Below are 24,879 nucleotides of genomic sequence, written 5' to 3' on the forward strand. Positions count from 1 at the left end.
ATGGATCTCTCCAGCATCCCTTCCACCCCAGCACAGGGCTCGCCCACATTGCTCTCATCCTAGCACAGGGCTCTTCCACGTCACTCCCAGCATGGCAGGGGCAAATGCTCCCCAGCTCCTGCAAGGGCAGAGCTCAGCCTGCACAGCCTCTGAGCTCAATCCCTAATTTGATTGAATCAAGGACAGAGAAAAGCCGCACTATGCCAGCACCACTCACCCTCCCCATCTCTCTCCCAAACAGCCAGGTGTATCAATGGCTCTATTAAATTCTGCTTTATTTTCCCCTCTTGCCCTTGACTATAGGGCTTATGAGCAAGACCAGCGTGGGCAAGCCCTTAAATTCAAGCAACACGACTTGCTTTTGAGCCACCACAGCCCACACCCTCCCTGGCACCGCTGTGCACCACAGCCCCGCAGCACCCTGCCAAGTCACCGGCTTTCCCCCGCGGGCGCTGAGAAGGTCCGGCTTACGTAAGAAGGAACAAACTGGCTTTTCTTCACCACCCTTTCAATGCTGCCATTCATCCCCTGCCCTCCATCCTCCCAGTGCCACCTTGAAGGATGCAAAACACACAGCCAAAACACTTCATCTCACACGTTGTCCCAGGGTGAATGTTGCCCGTGGGTGATGGCTCTGTAATTTTGGCCCTCTAAACACAAGTGAATTAAAGGGTTAAGGCAAAAAATGCTGAGATGCAAAGGTACCCATGTGTTAAGGACAACCCTACCCTGGCAAAGTCATGTCAGTGCTCAAAAAGCAAGGAGTTCTGAGACCTGACAGGCCCTTCCTGGAGGACACAGGGGCTGCAAAGCCAGGTCACATGCATCCCACTCCACCACTGAATCCAGCATCAAACAGCAAGGGACCAAATCTGCTCAATGGTTGTGTAAAGATTTTGGCTCTGATGCTGCACAAGCACTAATGATGGTTTCAGTTTTACCCAGCTGGAAAGATCTTGGTCAAACCCCAGGTTATTTTTGCATCTGCACATCAGTTCTGCCTCGTTAGAGACTCCATGCTGACTTTGGCCAAGTGGTCAACCCCAGGGAAAAGCAAGCCAAGAGGGGAACAGGACACAACTTTGCAGGCTGAGCATGAAATTACAAAGCCAGGTTTATTCAGACACAAATAGGCTGCTTCAAAGCATTTTCCACCCCTCGTGAAACTGATACTAGCATCATAAACATCTACATTCCAAGATTTTTAGCCCTCTTCTGACTTCAGGCCAGCATGGATGCATTCTCTGCCATTACTTCTCAAACACCAAATTCCAATTGCTTTAGGAAACCAGGGGGGAAGGAAGCATGGCTGGTTGAACTCTTTGTCCTTCTCCCCCCCCACACACACACACTTTCACATCATGAGAACAGAGCAAGAAACCCACAAAAAATGCACATTTCCAAAGCCAGAGGCTATATCCCAGCCCTGGCAACACAGTGGTCTTACCACAAAACTCAGCACAGCCTGGATCCCCTTTGACTTCCTAACAATACATTCACAGTGGTGGCAGGGCGGGGAAGAAGGGCTTCAAAAGAGAGGAGCAGCAAGGAACAAGTTATTTTGAATCCAGAAGCCAACCACTGCAATATGAACACTCCCCATCAGAGTTTTACTGCTCCTCCCGGGAAGAGCTTTGAAGTGTGGCAATGGAAAATGAAGAGAGAGCCAACAGCACCCAGCATGCTGTTTGGGGATGGGTGTGCAAGCACTGAAATGTCTAAGATATCAATGAAGGCTGAGGTGAAAGAGGGAAAATAAAGAAGACAGAACCCTCAGTGGCCTCATGCCATCTGTACATTCTCCCAACTGCAGCTCCCAGGGAGGCTGATGAAGCCATTGGGATGCAGGCAGCTCACAGAGCCTCACACATGGGGTGTTTTGGACCTCAGTGTGATGCAGGGTGGTATTAGCACATAAAACTGGAATTCACACACTTCATCCAGCTTTGGATGTGGAAAGAGAAACCGGTGTGTTCCAAGTCTCCCCTGTCTAGCCAGTGTCAGCAAGGGAAGGGAGGCCTTTTCCTTCTATCTGTTAAATCACAAGGCAGCCACATGGAGAGGATACACTCACATCACATGGAGCAGCTGCTGGGCAGGTCTTGCAGCCACTTTGCACCTCTTCTGCCCATTGCACAACCAGTACCTTGCTGCCAAAAATGATAACACTGTGCAGTCCACTCCTCCCCGTCCCTGGATGACTGACTGCCAGCCAGTGACCTCAAAAAGATGTTCCTGGGCTCTTGCCTGGGACAAGCTGTGGCCATGAATCACAGGATAACAGTGGCTGGGGATGCAGCAGCTGGTTTGCAGGGTGTCACTGGGAGACAGCAGCCAAGCACTGGTCAGAGGGGCAGGAAGAAAGAGAGGACCAGATTTGATTTGAGGTGCAGGGGAAGCAGCTGGGAGGAAGCTTGCACAGCATCTGAGCTATGGTCCCAGCCTCCCATGCCTGCACATACTAAACATCAATTACATGGAAATTAAAAGAGGAAAAAATAAACACTTTGAAAAGACAAGAGAGGAAAACATCCATGCTGTGTTTTGAAGAGCGAGATGAACCCACCCTGAAGAAATGTAAACGTAGCAGGAATCAAGAGACTCCCGGGATTACTCATTATAGGAGACGAGACTCTACATCTTTCTGTTTTGCAGCAATTAGCTGGTAACTGGGAGAAAAATTGGAATAGATCAACACTTTTCTATTATTAGTTTTAAATAATGACTCAGAAACAGGCACTTCCTTTTTCCCCAAGCTATGAGGAGTTAAGCACCAAGACCCTGATGATGGCTTCAGGCTCATTTAAACTGCAAATATAAACTGTAGAAATTACAGGAGAGTGCTGTGAATAAAATGAGAAACAGACCCTTTGTTTAGAGTGTAACTACCAGCAATTACCTCTCATTTATAGGTTAAAAGGCTTGATACAGCAGATTTGCTAGGCAGAGCACAGAGTGCCAAGATGTACTTGTACAGAAATCGGGGAAGCAAAGACAGAGGGGGAAAAGTCATGCCTGATGATGGCCTTGGAGAGACACTGAGTAAAAGGCTAATATAAAGAAGTGTCCCCAAAACACAGAGCTATCTCCCAAGGCCTGACCCTGGACCTTAATCACTGATACCATCCACAGTCCAGGGAAATAATTAAGCATTTCAGCTCTGAAAGAGTCGCCTGCCTAATCTGCCAAGCAAACAGTTTTTGCAGAGCAATTCACAGGGAGAAAAAGAAGCAGATTCAGCTGATGAGATACAAAAAGTCTCTAAAGGCATTAATTTCCTTTGGGAAGCAGCCCACATGCTCCCAGCACAGTGGGAACCATCACTCCTGCAGCAGGTCCCAGCAAAGCAGATGATCAAATCTGCATCAGCCATTTGGAATAAGCAGAAAGGCAGTGGATGAGGATGTAGAGTCATGAGCAGTAGCTGGAATGCTGAAAACAGACAGTCTTTGAGTTCACCTTGACATCTGCTTATTGAAAGAAAGCTTTTGGATCCACTTCTCCCAGGGATAAGCATCTGCATCCCTGACACATCCCCTTAAAGCATGCACAGGGATGATGAGGACACAGCACAGTGCTCAAGGGATCTGCACTGCATGCAGCAGTGACCAGGACATGGAGCAGCACAGCACCAGGGTCTGGCCAGCTCATCCATCCAGGAGCACACCCTGCCCACCCTGGCTGGCCACAACCCCTGAGAACTTCAGCAACATCCTGGAATGGGACATGTTAGGAATGCTATGCTCCACAGTAGCAAGGTACAGGGGGCTGAACCTCAGCTTTTCAGCCAGCAGAGTCCCACAGTACTGTGCCAAAAGGTGAGGCAGTGCAGAGATGCTGTGCTGACCACCTGCATGCCCCAAAACACCCCACAGGACTTGTTGTCACTGCTCTTAATGCCATTTCCTTCCTGTGACCCTGGTGTCATGCTCAGCACCTGTGAGCAGTGTGAGTCACCAGAGTCCTTCCAGGTGTTCTTCCAGGACTGTATGGCAGCCCAGAGCAACCAGCAGCAGACCTGGAACCATCAACATCCCAACCCCCAGAGACCTGAGTGCTCTGCAAACCTTGGACCTCCGAAACAGCAGCCCTGAGACAACACACAGAGGCAGGTAGATAATTTCTTGGGGTTTTCTTTTACTTGATTTTTTTATTCCTTCCCTTCCTTCGCCACAACACACACTTTGTTTTAAATATCTTAAATATATTAATTTTTAAAAAGTATTAATAAAAAGCTACTGAAGGACACAATTGGCAGAGTGACCAAGGACACCGACCCATTGCAAAGTATGGGGACATTTTAAAAAACAGAAGACAAATTATAACCCCAAAAAAATGGCATTTTTTGCATATGCACAGCTGGCTGGAATACCCTGGACTCTGGCATTATTGCAAAAATGGAAGGGGAAGCAGTAGAAAAAATATATTCCATTGTAACCAACCTGCGTTGGGAAGGGAGTTAAGAGCAAAAATGAGGAGGCTTTAAACATTTTTGGTATTTCAGATGTTCCCTCCCACACCCCCTGCCTGATCATTTTCAGTCTTTAAGCAAGTTTTCTGGCTTGGGGTAGCCAAAGAGTACAAAATCTGCTTCATAAAGCTTGTAGAGCTGCTGCCTCCAAGCCAGTGGGATTTTGGCAAACCAGTTATCTTCCCAGCTGCTGGCAGTCCTGTTCCTGTAGCTGGGGGGGAAGCGAAGCAGCCTGTCCACTTTGAGGAGCTGCAATAAATAAGCAGCATCCTCATCCAGCGTCTCCAGCTTCCCGATGAAATCATAGTCTATCTGGCACGGGTGGCACAGACGGTACACCTGCCTCCAGTGCTCATTGAAGGGGGCCATCTTCTCTGTCCTGGGATCCAGTAAGTACTGGATGAAGTCAGAAAAGGAGACTTTGAGGCCCGCCCCGAAGGCCTCGCTAACAGAGGTGGGGAGGTTGGTGTGGTTGGAGTAGAGCTTCAGCATGGGGATGGCGAAACGCCGGTAGAACTCCTCATTCTCCAGCTCGAATTTGCTGCGAAAGGCAGAGATGAGGCGGACAAAGGGGTCTCGTACAAAGAGGAACTTGGTGTACTTCTTCAGCTTGATCTTCATCAGGTGCCGGGAGAACTTGCCGTAGCGGCGCCAGAATTTGTTGAAGGTCAGGTGGGTGCTGGTGTTGTGGACGTGTTCCCGGGGGATGTCCAGAGGGTTGCGGTATGGGACGCCCTGGTCCAGCAGGCTCTCGCTCAGCACGATCATCACACGTTTCCAGTTGGTGCAGGCCACCTTGGGCACGTAGCAGTAGATGACGCCGTGGCGATCGTCCACGATCAGGTGGTTGAGCTCGTAGTTTGGAATGTCGTCGAAGGAGCGCTCCTTGGTGGGGAAGGTGAAGCTGGAATTGGCACAAAACTCCCGCAATGTTCTCTGCCTCTCCACCTGCAGCTTCTCTTGGTCCAAGCTGTTCCTGTCCTTGTGTGTGGACCAGTCATAGCCCCGCACGTTCTCCTCCAAGTTACTTACCACGGGCTTGTTGGAGCCCTGCACGAGGAGCTGCTCTGTCTTTCGGGGCATAGAGCTGTTCTGTTTCAGGCTTGAACTAAGCAGCTTTGCCAAAAATTCATCTACATCTGGCAAGCTGTCCCAGTCTTCACCCGCTGCGATGGCTCCTGGGGAGTGGGGTCTGGAGAAGGATGTGTGCAGGTAGAAGTGAGCTGTTCCCACGTTGTCCCAGTACACAATAATCAGGAGGATCATGAAGATGGAGACCAGCACCACAGACAGACGGAGGAGCCGCGCTTTGGTCATCCTGACACCTACTGTGGTAGCTGGATTTCACCTGGATTCACCTCCGGCTTGCAGAGTGAGGCTTGGGATCCAGCATGGTGCTGCAGAGCAGGAGCCTGGGAAGGCATGAGGAAAGAAAAGTTAGTTGAACCCTTAATCCTTCTGGTTTGGAGAGAATGATCTGGTGCAATCAAGATTTGTCATGGGGCTGACCATCCCCATTTCCACATGGGGAGACCTGTGAGCATCGGAGGTAAACATAGAGACTCTGTGGAAAAGAGCTGACTAGCCAAAAGAAGACATATTGTGTCAAAATTTTATCAGTTTCAAAGCAATCATGGCTTTTTATCAATCCAAAGTTTCTGAAGTTATGTGACTTCAAGAGAAGCTCTGTTCAAATTTTTAAAAATTAGTAAAATTGAATGTTTTCAGCCTAGAGCTTACTGAGGCAAGTTTGACAGTACAATTATACACAGAAAGTATGCAGAGCCCATTACCTTTCAGACCTCCTTGATTTTTACACCTATCTAACACACAAGAAAAAAGAAGGCTCAATCCATGATTTTAGCTTGTAGTATCACACTGTGGTCTCATCTCCATATGAAGGTGCTCTGTGCTGAAAACAAATTCCTTATTGGAGTTACGAATACAGGGCTGAAGATGCCACTGCCTCAGTGGCTAAAGCAAGTCCCAGCTCAGAGAACATCACTGACCTGAACACACCATCTTATCTACTCTGTGTGAAGGCACCTAGTAGGTGTTATCCCCATCACCTTTCTTGGTAGCTATTTCATTTTGACAGGAACAAAGATTACAGTTTTCCTACAACCCTCCCACCCCCAAAGGGATATAGTCCTGATAAGAGTCACACATCAATAAAAATCTAAAGGAGTGATTACTTTTAACTCAATGATTTCAGAGATTAAGGATGCTCTGGTAAATCTGTGTTCCCAGACACTGTTGAGTCAGGACCTCTTTTCCTGCTTCAGTGTAATTTATATTTCTATCACACTCGACACTAACAACCCTCAATCACCAAAGACAGGTGAGAAATCACTGTTAAAGAGGCAGCTCAGATCATCTGTTCTGATGCATGTTTTCTTGTCCAAGGCTCCGTGCAGAGGCAGACTGGCAAACCAGCCTTGAGCTTTCCCCAAGCCAGCAAAGCTAGTGCCTGCAGCCAGGGAAGAACAACATAGCAACATGAGGAACTACAAGTAGTCACTCCAATGTCCTCCTCCCCTCCAAGCACAGTCCAGGCTCTGATTATAAACACAGAACAGCACCTAGAGATAAAAATCAAGAGCCGCCCTTTCCACAGACATCCCAAATCTTTCCACTGGCTTCAGAACAAATCCTGCAAACAAAATCTGTAAACAAAGCCACTTCAGGGCAAGCTGCCCTGAAGTTTTTAAAAATGAAGCCTGGGTGTCTCTTCCCAAAACAGAGGTTGCTCCCCAGCCAATTCACACCACCCTTAAACAGCATCAACCCCACCCTGCATGGGGATACAGAAGAACTCCAACAGAACTCATACAGAAGAGCCCAGATATGCAAAAGTGCTGAGCTCTGTCATTCCCAGGGAAAAGGTGCTCAGCACCTCTGAAGTTCACTGCAGCCTTGCTGCCAATGACTTGGTAAAGAGTCCCCTGCATGGCTGTGCTTGTGCCTCAGGGGTGCCAGGTTTTAACTCTCAAAGTCCAGGTTTCACACATTAGACAAGAATTTAGTAACAAACAGGAACAATACAATGTTACATGTCAAAGTATTAGGTCAGCTTGTCCCAAGACACAAAACACATATCCAAAGGCTTATGGTTTTCTCCACCCTGGTGTATTTATTTACACTTTAAAAGGAGGGAGAGCCAGAAATTCAGCAGAGCTGTAGCCTAACACAAGGCCTTGCACTGAAACACCAAAAAGTGCCTTTCCTGAAGCCAGGCTCTTATTCTGCCAGTGAAGAGGAGCTGGAGGAACTGCAGACATAACGTTTTACACTCTGCAGAGCAAGAAGCAGGTATTACTCAGCAGTAATTCTCTGTGTTTAGCTAGTCAAGATTGAGGATGGAGCAGATCTGAGAAGAAACACACAGAGAGATCAGCACAGAGCTAAAGAAGGGGCAAATTACATATGTGCGTCAGCACTTCAGACCAAGCATCTGAGTCCAGCAGCAGAAGATAATGGAGGGACACTGCCAAGCCTCCTGCTTGGCACACTCCTGGGTTTGAGTTTTGCCCAAATGTGTTTTTGCTTTTGATGCCGTTTAGCTGCTCAGGGCAGGGACTGCTTGCTATTGTGGATGAATAGGGTGCCCACTGCGCACAGAATCCCAGCACGCTGTGCTTCCAGCGCTGCTTGAGACCTCTAGGCTGGCTGGAATGCAGCAAGCCTGGAAAGCTGCATGGAGCATCCTTTTCTGCCATCCCCACATCCAGCAGCTTCCACAGCCCTGGGCAGCACACAGCAGCATACCAGCATTCCTGCAAAGCTGTCCCAGCCAAGCGTGGACAGATCACCCTCCTGGCAGCAGTGTGAGGAGCAGACTGGACACTGTGTGTGGCACTGACATTCCTGGGGCTAATGGAAAGAGGGATCTTCTTCAAAGCCACCCCATAATGCAGCTTTACAAGGAGCACCCCAAGGGCTCCAGCCTGCTTTCCAGGACACGGCATGCAGGCCTGCCAGAGAGTTTGGCTTTTCCAAGACACACACACAGCAGTGAGCAGCACAGAATCAGAAAGACTCCACTTCTATTAACTCTACCAGTGCCAGAGAGGAACCCTGGAAAAGAGCAGTAAGACAGCTTAATACCCCCTCCGGAGGAAAATGCTGCAGAAAACAGAGTTGCTCTATTGATTATGACCCGTCCCCTTCCTGAACACTTCATAAAGGATGTCAGACTGAAAGCACAAATTAGAGGTCTCTGTGCACATTTGAGGGAACATGTCTTGTCCTCCCCTTGCCAGAATCAAAAGGAAAAGCTGCCAGAAAGAGCCAAGAATTTACATTCAACTTCAACCCAAAGTCACCAGCCAACAGGAATGTGCACCACACTCCACACAAAGCTGCCTCTGTGACACTGTGCTGGCAAACTGGGAAGCGGACCAAGTGCTATAATCATCCTACAGAGTCCCCTGAGCAGCCATCCCATGACCATCCCCAACCTGAACCTGGCCTGGGTGTGAACCAAGGACTCCTCTCCTCATCTCAGGCCCAAGAAAGACACTGATGTCTGAGATCACTGGTCCCATGACATGTCAAACACCTCGCTGTGTCAAACAACCATTTCTCAAACTCACATTTAACAGCAGAAATGGGGGATGTATCCGCAGCACTCCTGTTGCAAAAGCTGTTGCAGATGCAACTCCTTGGGGGTTTGGAAACTTTATTTCCACTTCACAGCCCGATTGTAACTGTTTATTCTCAGGACAGATAAGGTCTGAAGTAATTTGTGTCTCATTTTTCCTCTCGACTTCATGCAACAACTACATTCTCTTACAGCCTCTCTGCAAAGAAAGTAATTCCAGCTCACAGGAGCAGTAAGGCCTACAGAAAATAAAGCAGCTTACAGAAAGGCATGTGCCAGACACAGGGGACAATAACCCTCCTCTGTGAACAGCAATGGTTTTGAATGAAATGTGCCTCCAAAGGCTTGGGTGCAGATCCTGTCTCTTCTTGCTTTGTGTTTCCCCAGGCACTAAGCACCACCTCAACTCCCCCACAGACCACTTGTTCTAACAGGAGAAAATACAGGATTTCAGGCAGCTTACTTAGATTTTGCCTGCTTAGAAAGATGGAAAGAAGTGGAATAAGAACTTTTAAAAACACATAAACCCCCCAGCAAATTCAAATGGATACTTTCCCTTGGGGAACTTCACCAGGAATCACTGGACCCACGCAGCCTTCTGTACCCACACACCAGCTGTGCTTAGGGAATCAGCAACCTCTAGAAAAGTGGAACCAATTTAATCTCCTAAAGGGGCAGGAGAACGAGCTCCCATCAGCCAGAGCAGACAGACTCTGTACCAAGAAACAAATTTCATGCCCTTGGCCATCACTCAACACATTGCTTCTCCCCAGCCTCCCAAAGTCTAGCACCAAAAACCTGCAAAGCAAGCTTCCTTTGCAGAGCAAGGAAGTTTTAACTCATCTAATGATATCAATGATTACATTAGTATAAATGCACAGCATAAGTAAAAAACGGAGCTACATTGCATAGCCCTAACTTAGCACATACATGTTTGAGACCAGCAGAAGAACATCCTCATCTACAGTTTGCCAGCACCTTGCCTCCCACTGCTGCCACAAAGCCTGGTCTGTACAGGCTTGGCAGCACTGGCCGCCTCTTTTTCAATATCCATACTTGGAAACTGTCACAATTCCCTAAATTTCAGAAGGAAACTCGCAAAACACAACACATCCTGTCCATCCATTACTTTTGTCACAGACTTCCAGCACACGCACCATCCCCAGCTTTACAATCGCAGGAAGCACCTCAGGGCCAACAACACCCGGGGACATTTGTCGCGTGTCAACCCCGACAGCCGCACTGCTTCTAGCGACCTTAGAAACACCTAGTTCCGGCACAGCTTTCAGCCTGAGCCCTGCGGTGAAGTTTTGCACGAGAAGTTGAGGCTGGAAGGAGAGCGTTTTTGGGCGGATGCGTGCGGAGCAGCGCTAGGAGCCAAGCTGTGCTGCATCCCTGCATCCCGGGATCGCTCTCTCTCGCAGCCGCTCATCCCTCTCGGTGGCTGCCAAGCCCGGACCCGGCAGGGCTGCACCAGCCTCAGGCCCAGCACCGGGGCTGGAGAGAATCACAGGATCATTAAGGCTGGAAAATACCTCTAAGATCGAGTCCCAGGATGAACCTAATGCTGTCAGGCTCACCACCAAACCGTGACCCCAAGTGCCACATCTACATCTACCTTCAGGGACGGTGACACCACCATCTCTTCGGGCAGCTCGCTCCCTGGCTCAGCTTGAGGCTATTTCCTCTTCTTCTGTCTCTTGCCAGAGAGAAAAGACCGACACCCACCTGCCTACAACCTCCTTCCCGGTGGCTGTGGAAAGCGATGAGGTCCCCGCGGTCCTCCTTTAATCCAGGCTAGATCCCCCCAGCTCCCCGGGGAGCGCCCAGCCTGGCGGCACGGCGGGAAGGTGCCGCGTGTGTGGAGAAGGGCAGCTGTCCCGCAGAGCCCCGCAGAGCCCCGCAGAGCCCCGCAGAGCCCCGCAGAGCCCCGCAGAGCCCCGCAGAGCCCCGCAGCCCCGCGTCCCGCCGGAGCCCAGCCCTACCTTGGCAGCGCGGAGAGCGGAGGGACAGGCGGGGCACGCCGTGCTCATAACCGGGAGCTGGCCCGGCCCCGGGGCGGCACCGCCTCAGCGAGCCCCGCCCGGCCCCTCGGGCACCCCCCGAGCCCTGCCCGGCCCCGCGCTCACCTCCCGCCCGGGCACCGCAGCCTTCGCCTTCTTCGCCTCCTTCTCCTTCCCTTTCCTTCCCTCCTCCTCCTCCTCCCGCCGCGGCCCCGGCGCCGCCTCTCGCGAGACGCCGCGCGCGGGGGTCCCCGCGGGGCCGCGCAGGCGCCGCTCCGCCCGCCAGGGGCGGCACCGGGCGCGCGCCCGCCCTCGCCTGAGGGAGCCCAGGGGCGGCGGGCGTGGGGGGTTTCTCTTCACGGAGTTGCGGGGTGCAGACCCCCTCCCTGGGCTTTCGCAGGGACAAAGGATGAGGAGAAACGGCCATAAACTAAACCACAAGATTCACCTCAACTCGTGGGAGTACTTCTTTCTGTGGAGGGGGCAGAGCACTGGGACAGGGGTCCGGGGAAGGTGTGGAGTGTCCCTGTCTGGAGACATCCCAAAGCCACCCGGACGCGTTCCGCTGTCACCTGCTCTGGGTGGTCCCGCCGTGGATCTAGATGGTCTTCAGAGGTCCCTTCCAACCCTAAAAATTCTGTGATTCTGAAAATTTAACCTAAGGCTCACTTTTAAATTAATTACAGGTTACCACCCTGTAAGCCTGTGTGGGTATTTAATGTCCCTGAAGCTTGGGGGGCCAGCAGTCACTATATGGAGCAAACTCTAAATAACTGGATACAGAAAGGCTAGAAAATGCTGCTGAAAAATCCCAGGACAGTTTAAGCTCCTTTTGCTTCTCTAGTTATTTGTGATTGGTAAGATTTGAATAAAAAAAAAATTAGCCCAGCAGTGAAAGGTTCCGCTTTGCACAAGACAAGGGCTGCAGCCTCACCTCCATCAGCAATCCAACTGGTAATTTAACAGATTCCACCTCCAAGATTGCAGTCCCCTGCTTCTACATAAATTAACAGACTTAAAATGTAGATTTCACAAACAGAGAAGTCTGCACATCACGTGGCTCTGTACTTTTCACAACAGTCATGGCAAATTATCACACTCTTTTGTCACACAAACTTCCCCTTCAGAGATACAACCTCAGACTGAGGCACTCGGCTCAATTCGGCTCACTTGAAATGCCTCCAAACACTGCAACTTTTTCATGGTGATTCAGCCGAAAGGTATTTAGCAGAGATGTATATGCTTGGAAAGCTTCTTTTCCCCTCATTTTTGGTCCCACAGTGTTTGCAGGTCGCGTGAGGTCTCGTAAATACAGGCTTGGCTCAGGACCTGCTGGTTTGTCTTATACTCGCTCTGTGCTTAGTTTATCTGTGTGTCCTTTTTTTACATCTTTGTTTATCTAAAAGAGTCAGCTCTGGGGACAAGTGTTCCTGACCTTCCACTTCACTGTCACACTTCTTCCTGCTGCTTTCTGCTTCATAAGGAAAATTGGCTGCTTGCTACACCCGGTCACACACTTGCATTGATTGCATCCCTACTTCAGGGGCTTAAGGCATTTATAAATACAAGTAATTAAACTTCCTCATCCCTGGAGTGAACTATCCCTCATCTTCCCGACAGCAAAACAAGAGGCACAGCGAAATAGGAGCATGTACAGTGTCACCCAGTGAGAAACAGCACACTGGAGAATTCTTTGCAAGTGCTGCAGCTGTAAAAAAGGTTCTTCATCCGTTTGAAAAAAATGCCCAAACGTACCTGAGATTGTCACCTCAGAGGAGAGAAGCCAATTCTGCTTGGGGCAAGGAGTCACTATTCAGTGCAATTATCAGAACCATTTTCTTTGCAGCATATTTTAAAAGCCCTTTAATGGAGAAGGCTGCCAGCTGAAGATATCGGGTCCAAAAAGGAAAACACATTCCCACAGTTTACCTCCAGGCTAGTAATTCTTATCAAGGTCTTCACCTATCACCACTGCTGCCTCTCTGTCTGCAGTCAGATCTGAAAGGCTCTGTAGACAGAAAAGAGCTTAGCACAATCTCTGGCTGCTCTCACAGCCAAACATCTGCTCACCCAAACAGCATTCCAGGCGTGCAGTACACCTCCCAGCTTCACAGCAACACGCAGGGAAAGAACAGGGAAACTATTTCTCAGGTATTTACATTTGGTTTTAATAGTCAGGGAGTCTTTTGGATGCATGGGTGGCATCCACACTTTTTGCCCTGGGAAAAAAAGGTGGCTGGGGCTCCATGCTGACATCTTCTGGGAGATGGACACTGCTGGGAAAATGAGGTTTTCCTCTTTTGGACTCTGTTAACACCCTAGTTGTTTTAAACTGAAGCTAACAGCTAGAGCACACAGTACAGAGCAAAGACTTGAAGTAGGGATGCAGAAAAAGAAATCTACCGTGTATAAGCTTCCTCCCCTCCCTGCTCCCCTTCCCTCTGCTCTTCAGCACCATGACACAGAAGCTAAAATACATTTTAAGGCACACTTCTGAATCTGCTTCCTCGACTTCCAGCAGTCTTGCAATTGCAATCCTTTGGGACCAAAGAGAGTCCTGTTCCCCAGGTGACTTCTATTTAGTCCTGGGCTGGCTCCCCAGACGGGTGACTGCCTGCAGCTTTTGCCGACTGCTGGCACCATCTGCAGGCCCTGCAAGAGAGGGAAGATGGAGAACTCGGTCAAGTTTCTCACACTTTGATTTGAGTCTCGTTGCCATCAAAATGGGGAAGAGAGAGATTGCCACAGGCTGTGGAGGGATGAGTTTGGCAAAGGCCAAGGATCTGCACAGTGCTGCCTCAGGAAGATCCCAAGGTGACACCTTCAGTGGAAGCAGTATGTTGGCATGTGGCTAACTCAGATTAAATTTTGTGCTTCACATATGGATTAGACTGGGGTTATGAACACCCCTGAAAACATTATTTTCTCTTCCTAAGAGGTTATTTTTGGCTCAGAGGGAGATGGAGTGTAACTCCTTTTGGACCATTGCCCGTGTCATCTGTTGCAAAGAAAAAAGGCTTAAAACTTGGCTATAAAACCCCTACCCATGTGACTGCTTTCACAACTGGACCATTTGTGTTGCATTTACAGCTCTTTTAGTTCAGATTGCCACAGAGCAAGTGCTGAAGAATGTTATAATTCCTCCTGAGCCAGCCAATCTGATATTTCATGCACTCACTTTTTCTTGTAGTTCCTGTCTTTTGACATGACCAGCATTGCTGTGCTGGGTGGTGCTTGCAGGAACGTTGCCTTTTGGCAGTACCTTGAGTGGAGTCCCTTCTGTTGGAAGCAGGGAGAGCTTTGTAATGAACAGTGGGAACAGAGCACAGTTTAAAAGCATTTTGCAATGTACGAGTTGCTAATATCTAGCCAAAATAAATTAGAGCATTGTAAATAGAAAGTTAACCACTTTTTAGTAAAAAAAAAAGTCTACGTAAAACTAATGAGCATCAGTAAACACTCCTTGCCAGAATGGTGAAGGATTCTGGCAAAATTTCAATAGGATTAGGTGTCCAATTCCCCATAACTCATCCTGGCCTTGTGTGCCTGCACAAAGCAAAATAGCTGTAGCTGGCAGATGGTCAGTGCAGCCTATCACTGATGTCCTTGCTGAGGCTTAGCTTGGATATGAAGCAAAGACTAAACTGAGATCAACAACTTTCTGCACAGAAACCCAGCTGAATATTACTGCTTCCCCACAGGTTACAGAGGCATAGCTGAGGAAGTTGTCCACAAAGGATGTGCTTTCTTACCCATCAAAAGCTACTTAGACTATATAAAAAAATAATATTTTCTTACTAATAGTGCTGGAGTAGTGACTGGCTGCAATGAGGGAGATGCTTTTGGTGCTGGTGACAATTTCCTCCAAGGTCTCTGGACTCAGTAGAACAGCAGCCATGTTTACAGGAGGCTTTTCCCCATGGAATTCCAAAGAGGTGGGGGAATGCAGCCTGGGAGTCAACTTTCCTGCAGCAACGTCTGCTGGTTTCTGCTGAAAATCAAAGCAATTGCAGCATAATTTGCTTTTCATTCAAAGCTTTTATACTTTTCCCCTTCAAAGCACTTTTGAACATTTGGAAGACGTCAAATTTCACCTGAAATATTGTTATAACTACTTCTGTGAATAGAGAAACAAGGGCTAAGTTTTTTGACTACCTCACATGCAGAGCTGTGGCTGCAAAATAAGTGAGCCAATGAACAAGAAACTGATGAGCTCCTAACTCTCCCTCCTGTTGCAGCATCCTGAATGAAATCAGTTCCACCAGAAAGTCATCAGTTAATGGCACAAAAGGAGGTGATCATCCTGGACAAGGTGTCTTCCACACCAAACGTGACTTGAATTCAGTTCCTGCCACACTGACCTGCTGAACTGAGCTTTCTGGCAAACCAGAGGAAGTTGGGCTGAGATGGGTATCCAGAGACCACTCCTTCCTACAGAGTGCCATTTTAGATGATCTGTAACTGCCACTGTGAACAGAATATGCCAAGAGGTTAACAGATGAAAGCACAGACCCTTATCAACATGAAACATGTGTAGCTGAAAGCTGTCAAGCTGTGGGGAAAGCCAGAAAGCTGGTAAACATGGTGATAAAGTACACAGCAAGGAATACTTCAGAATTCATTTTGTCCCCTGATCCTCACCATCTTGGCTACTTTATTTGGTTTAAATGCCTGCCTGGCAACAGAAGCAAATTGAGACATGTCCCATAGCCCTCTCTGCAGAGAAGGCTCCTGCTAAAACAGAGCTGCTTTGCAAGAGCAATATACCAGAAAACTCTTCTAGGAATTTTCACTTTCTAGAGGTCCTTCCAGTTTGGTATCTCCCAGCTTTGTGGACTTAGCTGGGAGCTACCAGGTCCCCATGCCCTGGAGAATAAATCTAAAAATAAGAAAGACTTTGAGTATTGTCTGACTCAAGGGTGATGGAGGGAATGTCAAATTTCATCCCCCAGGGGATATCCTTCATGTTCCCAGGCACACCCTTTCTGATCTCATCTTTGTTAGGATCCAGATGCTGACTGACATCCAGAGAAGGGCTGTTGTGGGGCTGCAGGAAGCAGGAAGAATGAGATCCTCAGCAGATTTTTCTCACTATAAAGCCCCTTCTCTAGTCCAGGCTCTCAGTCTGTGTTACAAAGGGAGTCTTGATACCTCACGAGCTTTTACAGAGTTCCAGCCACCTGCTATTTGCTCCCCTCCTGTAGAGGGTCACTCAGAGTAGTTTAATTTCTCATATAACAACATGACTAACATTAAGTCTATTATTCAAGGTGAAACCTGACTCCATGCCCTGTTCATTCTAGACAATCATAATAAACAGGAGATGCTGCTGCTTGGACTCCCTGCTGAAGACTGGCAATTTCCTGGCAGCCCCTTACTGTCTCAAAACACACAAGTTTTCCCAAGACAAAGGAACCAGCAGCATCTTTCCTTTCTGGCTGGAAAGACCTGAAAGCCTCATAACAACTGTGCCCTGAGCAAGAAGAGACCACTTGGCACATTGCATGTTTGGCCATCTCACCTTTGCCTTTCTGTTAATTGGAGCTCCAGAGATAATATGGTCATGAAACAATCTCTCTGTTCAGCTCCTGGCTGGCACCAGGACCCAGCCAGGCTCTGGGTGTGTGTGATTCCATGGCCATGACACAACAGCATGGGACAGACTGGATTCTCCAGGACACAAGGCTGCTCAGCCTTACCCTGAGCATGCAGGACATCACTGAGTGTAGCAGCAGCAGGCAGCTCAGTACCCCTTCCTCCAGCTCAGAAAGGTGCAGGTGGTGGAACCTCTCCTGTCTTTGGGACAGGAATGTTCTGGGCTGGAGCAGAGATAGGGAGGAAGGGTTAAAAATCACTCCTAGAGAAACAGCTGAGAGCAACTGAGCCATGCCATCCAAGACAATACTTTCTGGATGGATTGTTCTCCAGTTTGCCATGAGGAAACAAAGCTTGGAAATAAGGACAGAGCAGGAGCAAAGGTGCTTCTTTTACCTTTTATCAGCATCTGCTGCTGAATAATTTCTTTGCAGAGTAGCATGTGCTGCTGCAGTTGCTGGATCACAAAATCCTTCTGGCCCAATGGATTCTCCCTGTACAGTGTGTTTGCCTGCAGTTCTGTATTGCCAAGCTGAAGCTCATGGGCTCTGCAGAGAAGGTGTAGCATCTCCTGTTGATTCTCACTAGTGATTTGTCTGGGGAAAAACTCCTCCATCTGAGAGGCCTTTTCCTTGCCATTTGCTAAGTGCTGCTCCAGCTCTGTCTGAAAATGATAGATAGAGGTTTGCCAAGGCAGCTCAGACTCTTGGGGTAACAAAAGCATTTGAGCAATTCTCTGCTGTCTCCATCGTGCTGAGGTTAAAGTAGAATCTACAAAAAATATTTTGTATTTTGCTTGTTTTACTTCCAGCCACTGTATTTCAGTCATGGCAGATATATACAGATGCAGAGTCCTTGCCTAGAGGAACTCACAAATGTTAACCACCAAAAAATAATCACTAAAAATAAGTATCAACAGACTGAACAACCAGTGAATGGTAAACCCTTGACATGAGAAGAATTAGCTCAGCTGGTCAGAGCATGGTGCTCATAATGCCAAGGTTGCAGGAGGTTGATCTCTTCTCTTGCTGCTGTAACTTCCTGAGGTTCAGGTGGATCCATGACATCCCTGTCTTCCTCCTCAGCATTTCCTCCGTCCTCCTTTCCTGGCATATCATCCTGGCATGCACCCTGAGCCTTCTCTGGTTCTCAGCTGGCAGCAAAAAAAGAAAAAAGAAAGGAACTTCTGGGACACAGTGACATAGCTCTAGTGATGCATAGCCCTTCATTGTATCTGTCCAACCTCTTCTTCCATGACAACAGCAGAATTAATGAGTTCAGGCTGCTCTGGAGCTGGACAAACCACGCAAAAGAACAAAATTACCTTCCTACCTTTGTCTTTTATGTGATCTTTCCATGGAAAGAACATCCCAACACAAATTACTGCCTATTCACAGGTACTTGCTGAACATCTGTAATGTCCTAAAGATTAACTGTAAATGACTCAAATCCTAAGGAACTAGGACTTCCAGTGCACAAAGGGAGTCTACAAGAAAAATGGAAAGAAATTTTTTACAAGGGCATGTAGCAACAGGATGAGGAATTGCTTTCAAACTGACAGAGGGCAGGGTTAGATTAGATATTAGGAAAAAATTCCTTGCTGGGTGGGTAGTGAGGCACTGATGAGGGTTGCCCAGAGAAGCTGTGTATGTCTCATCCCAGGAAGTGTTCAAGGCCAGGTTGGATGGGGCTTAGAGCGAACTGGTCTAGTGGAAGGTGTTCCTGCCCATGGCAGGGGGTTTTGAATGAGATGATCTTTAAGGTCCCTTCCAACCCAAACCATTCTGTGATTCTATTAAATTTACAGAGGCATTAGGTGGGTGGCTAGTGATAAGGAACTGACACCTACTAAAAAGTTTATCCGGAAGAAAAGGATGCTGCTGCTTTTTCTGGCATGGAATCATGCCTAGAGGCGCTGCATCTGATTGGAAACCACTTCACAAGCACTGAGTGACTGGACCAGGGAAGGACCAATCCAGCCTGTGGTTCCATCCAGTTTTTCCCTTAAAACACAAGTGCAGAATTAGGACCAAAAGAAGTGAGACAGCTGCCATTTATACTTTAGTCTTGAGCCTAAACTCGATGCTCTATGTGCTGGCTGCCTTATGGAGCTACAGCTTCTCCTGGTGAGTTTGGAGGTTCAAGTATACACTGTGCTGGGAGATAAGGAGGTGCTCACTCAGCAGTTGTTAGGAGGTGCCTGCAGGTACCCACATGCAGCTCAGTGCTGGTGTTTTCCAGCTCCATCAGGCTGTGACACATCTCCCTTCACTCCCTGAAAGCCTCCATCAGCTTTGCCCTCAAGGTGTTCATTGCTTGGCTGCTGTTTGCCTCAGGCTCTTGGTGCCTCTGTGCTGAAGGAGAAGACATTTCTGATCTGACATTAGGCCAGGTGAAATTCTGTGAAGTCCCCCCAAAACTACTCTGAGACCAGGTCACGTGTTACAAGACATTCATTTATAGGACTGCTTCTTTCTGCAGTCTTGTCAAGTTCATCATGTGCTGAAGAAATCTGCTTTATGATTGCATTATTAGCAATAACCAGGGCTCATTGGTGTGCTTTTGTGAATATAAAGGGGAAACTGCATTGCAGGGAGATCTCTTCTGCCTTTGCACACACCAGAAGGAAAAGGTATCTGTTTTCTGTGCTTGTTATCTAGAAATAACCTTGACTGTCGGTAGCAGAGGCCTATTGTATCTCATGTCTAGTCTGTCAGAGAACTTGACTATTTTTATTTCATTTCTTGCCAGATTCACTGACAAAAGGCATAATCCCTGGGGCAGAACAATCAGTGTTTTAAAATCTTCACCCTGCCCATCTCTCTATTTTTTTTTCTTTTTTTAAAATTACATTCAATGGAGCATAGAGCAGAGCTCAGTGTCCTGACACAGCCTCAGAGCCTGCGGTGACATAGGCTACAAACTCGGTCACGTCTCTGTGAGAGACAGGACTCCCCACAGCAAATGCCACCATTTGATGTCAAATCTCTTTTCAAGGGCAGGTTGGTGAAATTTAACACATTTTAAGGCTGAGGAAGACACTGAGAAGGGCAATACCTAGAGTCACACAGTACATCAGAGAGGCTCATGCAGAAAAACAACTTAAGCTCCCCTGCCTGCCTCCACTGCCCTTTGGACTGTGCTTCCCACTCTGCTCCTCTACAGGCATTCCTGAGCTAGTTTCCCCAGCCATGAGAGACCCAGTAAGCACCACCACAATCCCCACACACAGCTTCTCTCCCACTCTCTTCCCTCCAGAAACCCCAGGACCATTCTATCTCCTGGCTCTTCCTTGCAGAACCCTGAGGTCAGGGCTGACTGCCATTGACTGCAGTTCATTGAGATTCTGGTGGAGAATCCCAATTAGGAGTGAAGGAAGTGCTGGTAAGAGACCATTCATTAGGCCCTCTCTCCATCAACAGTAAAATCAATAAGTAATTAACTTGCTACAAAAGAAGAATTTTTGCAAGAAGATCGCAATTTACACAAATGCACTGGCAGAGTCTCAATTCTGCTCATGAAAGGAGCCTGCCTTTCCCTCCATCTCTCCTTTTCCCCACTGTCCTCTGGAAAACACATCTGTCATGCAGCAGCAGGGAGAGCTCAGCACCAAGGCTTGAGGCGAGGTTCATAAATGAGGTTGTAAAATATCCATAAAATAACCAGCGTGGCAAAGAGTGTGTCTGCAGCCTTTCTGATTTCCTATGGGACAGACAACTTATGACAGCACACAGTCACTCTCAGTCCTCCTTCCTCCTGCCCCTACAAATTTATTGTCCAATTTCAGCCAAATCTTATAGAGGAGATGAAACATTCAAAGGCACTAAGTTAATTTAAAAACTCACTGGTCACCTACAAGCTTAGTGATGTACGACCCAATTTTATAGAATTCCTTTAACCCTATAGGAGCTCCTTCCTTAATCACAGAGACCCCAACATGACAGACAGACAGACAGACAAAGCACATGCTTCAGAACAATGGACCTGTACCTGGGGAAAATGTGTGGCATCATTGGGGTCAAACTTTGGATGTCAAAGCGATGCCTCCTGCAAAATCAACCTGGAGGTGCAGGGTTGAACTCCACTCTGAAGCACAGAGGTGCTGGCAGAAGTGAGTTTTTTGGAATATGGTCCAGCTCTGGCCTCTTGGTTCTTAACTTACTATTTATTATTTAGCTATTAATTATTTTCTGAAGTTTATTTCAGAAATTAAGATGCATAACTAGATCACTCCAGAATTCCCAGTCTCAGTAAATTGGCTCTATATTTCTGGTTTTCACAGCTGTATTTTATTCATCTGGAGCAGCATAGCTACAGGGACCACTCTACCTGTTGAACAGTAGGCAAAAATGGTTGCATCATAGCCAGAAATGACTCCTTCTATCAGGCTTTGTGTTGTGGACACATATACTTCCTCCTAATTCAGTCAAAAAAGCACAAACTTTTGGCCAGGCACAACAGCTGTCCGAATGATCTATACCTAATTACATTCCCTGTGATTTTCTCACTATGTTTTAGACATTTCCTGGGCTTTGGAAAGATTCGCAAGCTGTTTGAATTTTGATATATCGTCAGAAGGAGCAGAAAAGCACAGAGGTTTATTGAATTTTCTAAAGGCAGGCAAGATGCAGGAGCCTGCTGAAAGAAATATCTTTCAATATCATTATTTTCTTGGACTCTGAACATGAAATGCTTTGGGTTTTTTGTGTCTGCTGAAGAAGGGAGTAAATTCACTTCATGTCCTTATACTTTATTGAGAAGTGCCACTGGGCCTCCAAAAATGTCTTAGGCATAATACAAGGGTGCTGAAGTTTGATGTGAGAGAGAGAGCACAGATGACTGAACTGCTGTGAGAAGCAAGGCTGCAGTCACATCATGGTGATCACAAAATGCAGACTGATTAAATCCTCCCAGGCCACCTTCCCCTGTCTGCAAACCACAGCTCAGGGAGCACCAGAGCTCCTTTCATGAGTCTGTGAAACCACAGAGAAACAGGCAAGAGCTGTGTGAGCCAACAATGTGACAGTGACCTCGGCAGACAAAGCTCCTGATCCCTGCTCAGGTGTGTGGCACCTGGGGAGAGCCATGTCTCCCTCATCTCCACACGTCTCCCCACTTGTCTGGCAAAAGGAAAACCCTCACAGCCCTCTCACCTTCAGCACTGTCACCTTTTATCTGGGTGACAAGTGGCCTCTGGGCTGTGCAGTTCTATTCCCCTGCCAAAAACATTTATCTAAGCAGGGAAAACAATTCTCATGTTAAGCCTTTAAAAAAACTGAAGGCTGTTACCTGGGTTGTGTGTGATCAAAAACTGTGTCAAATACAAATATTTTTCCTCAGGATCTGTTAGCTCACAAGATGTCACCTGGATTTTGGCTTGGATCCATCAGGACCACCCTCTGTTATGGGACAAAGTCAGAGGGAAAACCATTAGGTCTGGGTTTGGTTAAGAGCCTGTTGGGATTCCTCACAGTACCATACCTCAGCCAGAGGAATGCTGCACTACAGATTTGGAAAATACTGACACACACAAGGCTGAGGCCAACAGACTACCTTTTGCAACTGATGTAGCAACTTCTGCAATCTGGAGAGCTGCAAAATGCTTGCAAGGGCCGTTGAGCAGTGAAAATGGTCGCAGGCGTTGGGTAAGAGCAGTGCCTGCAGGGACACAACACCCAACAGACCCTGAGCAGGCAGGGAGAGACAGCACCTCTTACCTCAATTTTCAGCTAAGATTCAGACAAAGGAGCTGTGAAAGAAAATACTTATGTTCCTCGGCAGCAAAATTGCCCAAAGTCTTATGTGCAGAAGGACTGAGGGAAATATCGCATTGCTCAAGGATGGAAACTTCATTCCGTGTCTGGCTTTTATTAAGGAAAAAAACAAAGGTGGGAGAAGAACTGCAGCAGGTTACAGAACTGGTTCTGTTTCTTTTCAGTTCTTCAGGACTTACTTTAGTACATGGTTATCACAGAATATAGTTACTGTGCAGAATGGGTTTCTTCCTCCTCCACCAAGAGGGCTCACAAGGAGATGCTCAAGGCAAGGACAGGGAGCTCTGTGCCTCATTCTCCAGAGCAGCTTTAGTGCTCTATCAGGTAAACAGGTCATTAAATAAGGAATTAGAGCAAAGAGTGACAGAATAACCCCATTGGTGTCCCAGGAGAGACACAAGTGTCCAGGACAGGTGTCCATGGGGTTCAGAAAACTTCAGAACTTTGGTGTCTCTTTTTCTTTTGCATTTCCCGCTGAATTCCAAGTCTCATTAATGAGTATCTCTTCGATCTGCAAGTTTTCAATTACCAGAATTATTTTGTAGTTGTTTTTAAAATTCTTTCATTTTCGCTGGTCCAGCTCAGGCCTTAAAACCTGAAGCAACCCAAGAACAAGCTCCGAAGGGAGCTCCTGGCTTGTCCTTGGTGGCAGCATTTGCCTGTGTAAGACAGACTGACATGTAATCCTGAGCACAGGCAAGTGTGACAGGCAGGAGCAGAGCCTGGAGAATGAGGTCAGCCTGTTTCCTGGGGAAGTTTGTCCTGTAACATTTTCAAGCCCCTTTTACTGAGCTCATGCAACAGCCAAATTTTTCTCACATGGTGTATCCACATGTCCTCCTTTTCCAATCTTGGGCTAATGCCTTGCCTAACCAGCAGTATTCTAAAAGCACAAATCTTCTGCAGTTTCATGGAGACATTAAAATATAACAAGCCACTAGCAGAGTCAATTTTGAGTTAGGATTAATAAGCAGACAGAAGCAGTTCTAAATGAGTTCAGCTGGGAGTAAAAATAGCAGGGAACATGAATGCAAATCAAAATACACCAAGAAATTTAAGTACTTTGACTGCCCAGTCAATTAATTTGCTTTCATAATTACAGTTATTTGCATTATTTAGAGAAAAGCATTCTCATCGACAGAAGTTACTCAGACTAATGTAATGCACATTTCCTTCTCAGATTTCCATTAGAGAAAATAGATCTCAGAGAAGATGATTCAAGTCTGAATAAGCTGTATAAAAATAAAGCTGATATCCTTGTGAGATTAATGGCTGCCTTAAAATAGAAAAGAATGGGGGAAAAAAAAGGATATTTCACAGGTAAGGTGCTAAACAAAAATTGCATTTGTAATCCATAAAGAGGAAAGAGAGATTCATGCTCTATGCTTCTGAGGGCTGCTATCATGTGACTATTGTGTGGAGCCAAGATATATTACAGAATTAGTGTGTGTTCAGGAAAGGTTCAGAGAAAGATCAGCTGAAGCAGAATAAAAAATAATGGGATTTACATCGAAAATGAAGGTAAATAACAAGGGCACAATCAAAATATGTAAATAGGTATAGCAATGTAGAAGAGGTGAGCAGGAGCCTCCTGCAATTCCTGCTTCTTACAGAGGTGAGCAAGAGGTGGAGGATGCAGAACTGGAAAAAAAGAAGTGCCATTACACATCCCTGCTGTGTCTCAGGAAAGGCAGGAGTTCTGCAGGATTTGAAAGCAAGCAAAGCACAAGAGCCAGAGGCTCCTGGTGACCCACGGGGTGCCTGGCAGAGTCCCTGGTGCCATCACAGGGGCTCCCAGCTCCCAGTACAGCTCTCCCAGCTCCCCTGCTCTCCCACTCTGCAGGCAGTGAGTGCAGCTCCCTCCTCCAGCTCAGCATCACCGAGGGCCAAGGACCACCTGCACACACAGACACAAAAGGGGGATTTTGTGTGCTGAGGCCACCCAGAGCTCCCTGCAGCAGGGCTCAGCTCTGGGCAAGCACCAGCCACAGTCACAGCTTCTTGCTGCATCCCTTCTGCTGATCAAACTTGAAACATGAATGCTTTAAAGCCCAGAGAGTTTAATGAAGTTTATCCAGTTTAAACCAGTTAATTCTCCCATGATTTTTGCTTTTATCTTGACAAATTCTTCCTCTTTTTGCCTCTGTTTCTGTCTCTAAAACAGCAGGACTCTGACTGATTGACAGGGAAGGTGGCAAAGTGAACTCAGCCGTGTCATTGCTGCTGCCAGAGGGAACCTTTGGAGGTCTGGGGCTGTGGTATCCACAGTCATAGAGCTGAGCACAATTACAGATCCCCCTGGTGTTCCCAAAACACCGATTAAAGTTATCCATGACAAAGAAAGGGAATTGCATTGCACTAAGTACCCATTTTGTTTAATCCCAGGTAGCAATCATTATGAGCCTGTTCAACCAGATCACAGCAAGTTGGCCC

The 24,879-nt window shown here is 47.4% G+C and overlaps 1 protein-coding gene and 1 long non-coding RNA gene across 3 annotated transcripts; both read right to left on the reverse strand.

Moving 5' to 3' along the window:
• Positions 1 to 4,117: 4,117 nt before the first annotated feature.
• On the reverse strand, positions 4,118 to 11,328 carry CHST12 (carbohydrate sulfotransferase 12). 2 transcript variants are annotated; one of them, XM_085074549.1, is made up of 2 exons: positions 11,204 to 11,328; positions 4,118 to 5,883 (listed from the first exon to the last, which is right to left on the reverse strand). In XM_085074549.1, the coding sequence occupies exon 2, from the start codon at positions 5,786 to 5,788 to the stop codon at positions 4,538 to 4,540; it is 1,251 nt and encodes a 416-aa protein (XP_084930675.1). In that variant the 5' UTR covers positions 5,789 to 5,883; positions 11,204 to 11,328; the 3' UTR covers positions 4,118 to 4,537. The 2 variants fall into 2 exon arrangements, with proteins under 2 accessions (XP_084930675.1, XP_084930676.1); XM_085074550.1 differs by lacking the exon at positions 11,204 to 11,328 and adding an exon at positions 10,803 to 10,968.
• A 1,989-nt stretch (positions 11,329 to 13,317) lies between these two features.
• LOC146430690 (uncharacterized) lies at positions 13,318 to 15,059 on the reverse strand. Its single transcript, XR_014855233.1, has 3 exons — positions 14,876 to 15,059; positions 14,256 to 14,356; positions 13,318 to 13,729 (listed from the first exon to the last, which is right to left on the reverse strand). It is a non-coding gene; the product is annotated as an uncharacterized LOC146430690 (long non-coding RNA).
• Between the last annotated feature and the right edge of the window lie 9,820 nt (positions 15,060 to 24,879).

This window comes from Lichenostomus cassidix, chromosome 14 (assembly GCF_008360975.1).
Source record: "Lichenostomus cassidix isolate B80296 chromosome 14, HeHo_3.0, whole genome shotgun sequence".
NCBI classification, from domain to species: domain Eukaryota; kingdom Metazoa; phylum Chordata; class Aves; order Passeriformes; family Meliphagidae; genus Lichenostomus; species Lichenostomus cassidix.

Coding starts and splice junctions, on each gene's coding strand:
- CHST12 (XM_085074549.1), bottom strand. CDS start 5,788: ATGACCAAAGCGCGGCTCCTCCGTCTGTCTGTGGTGCTGGTCTCCATC.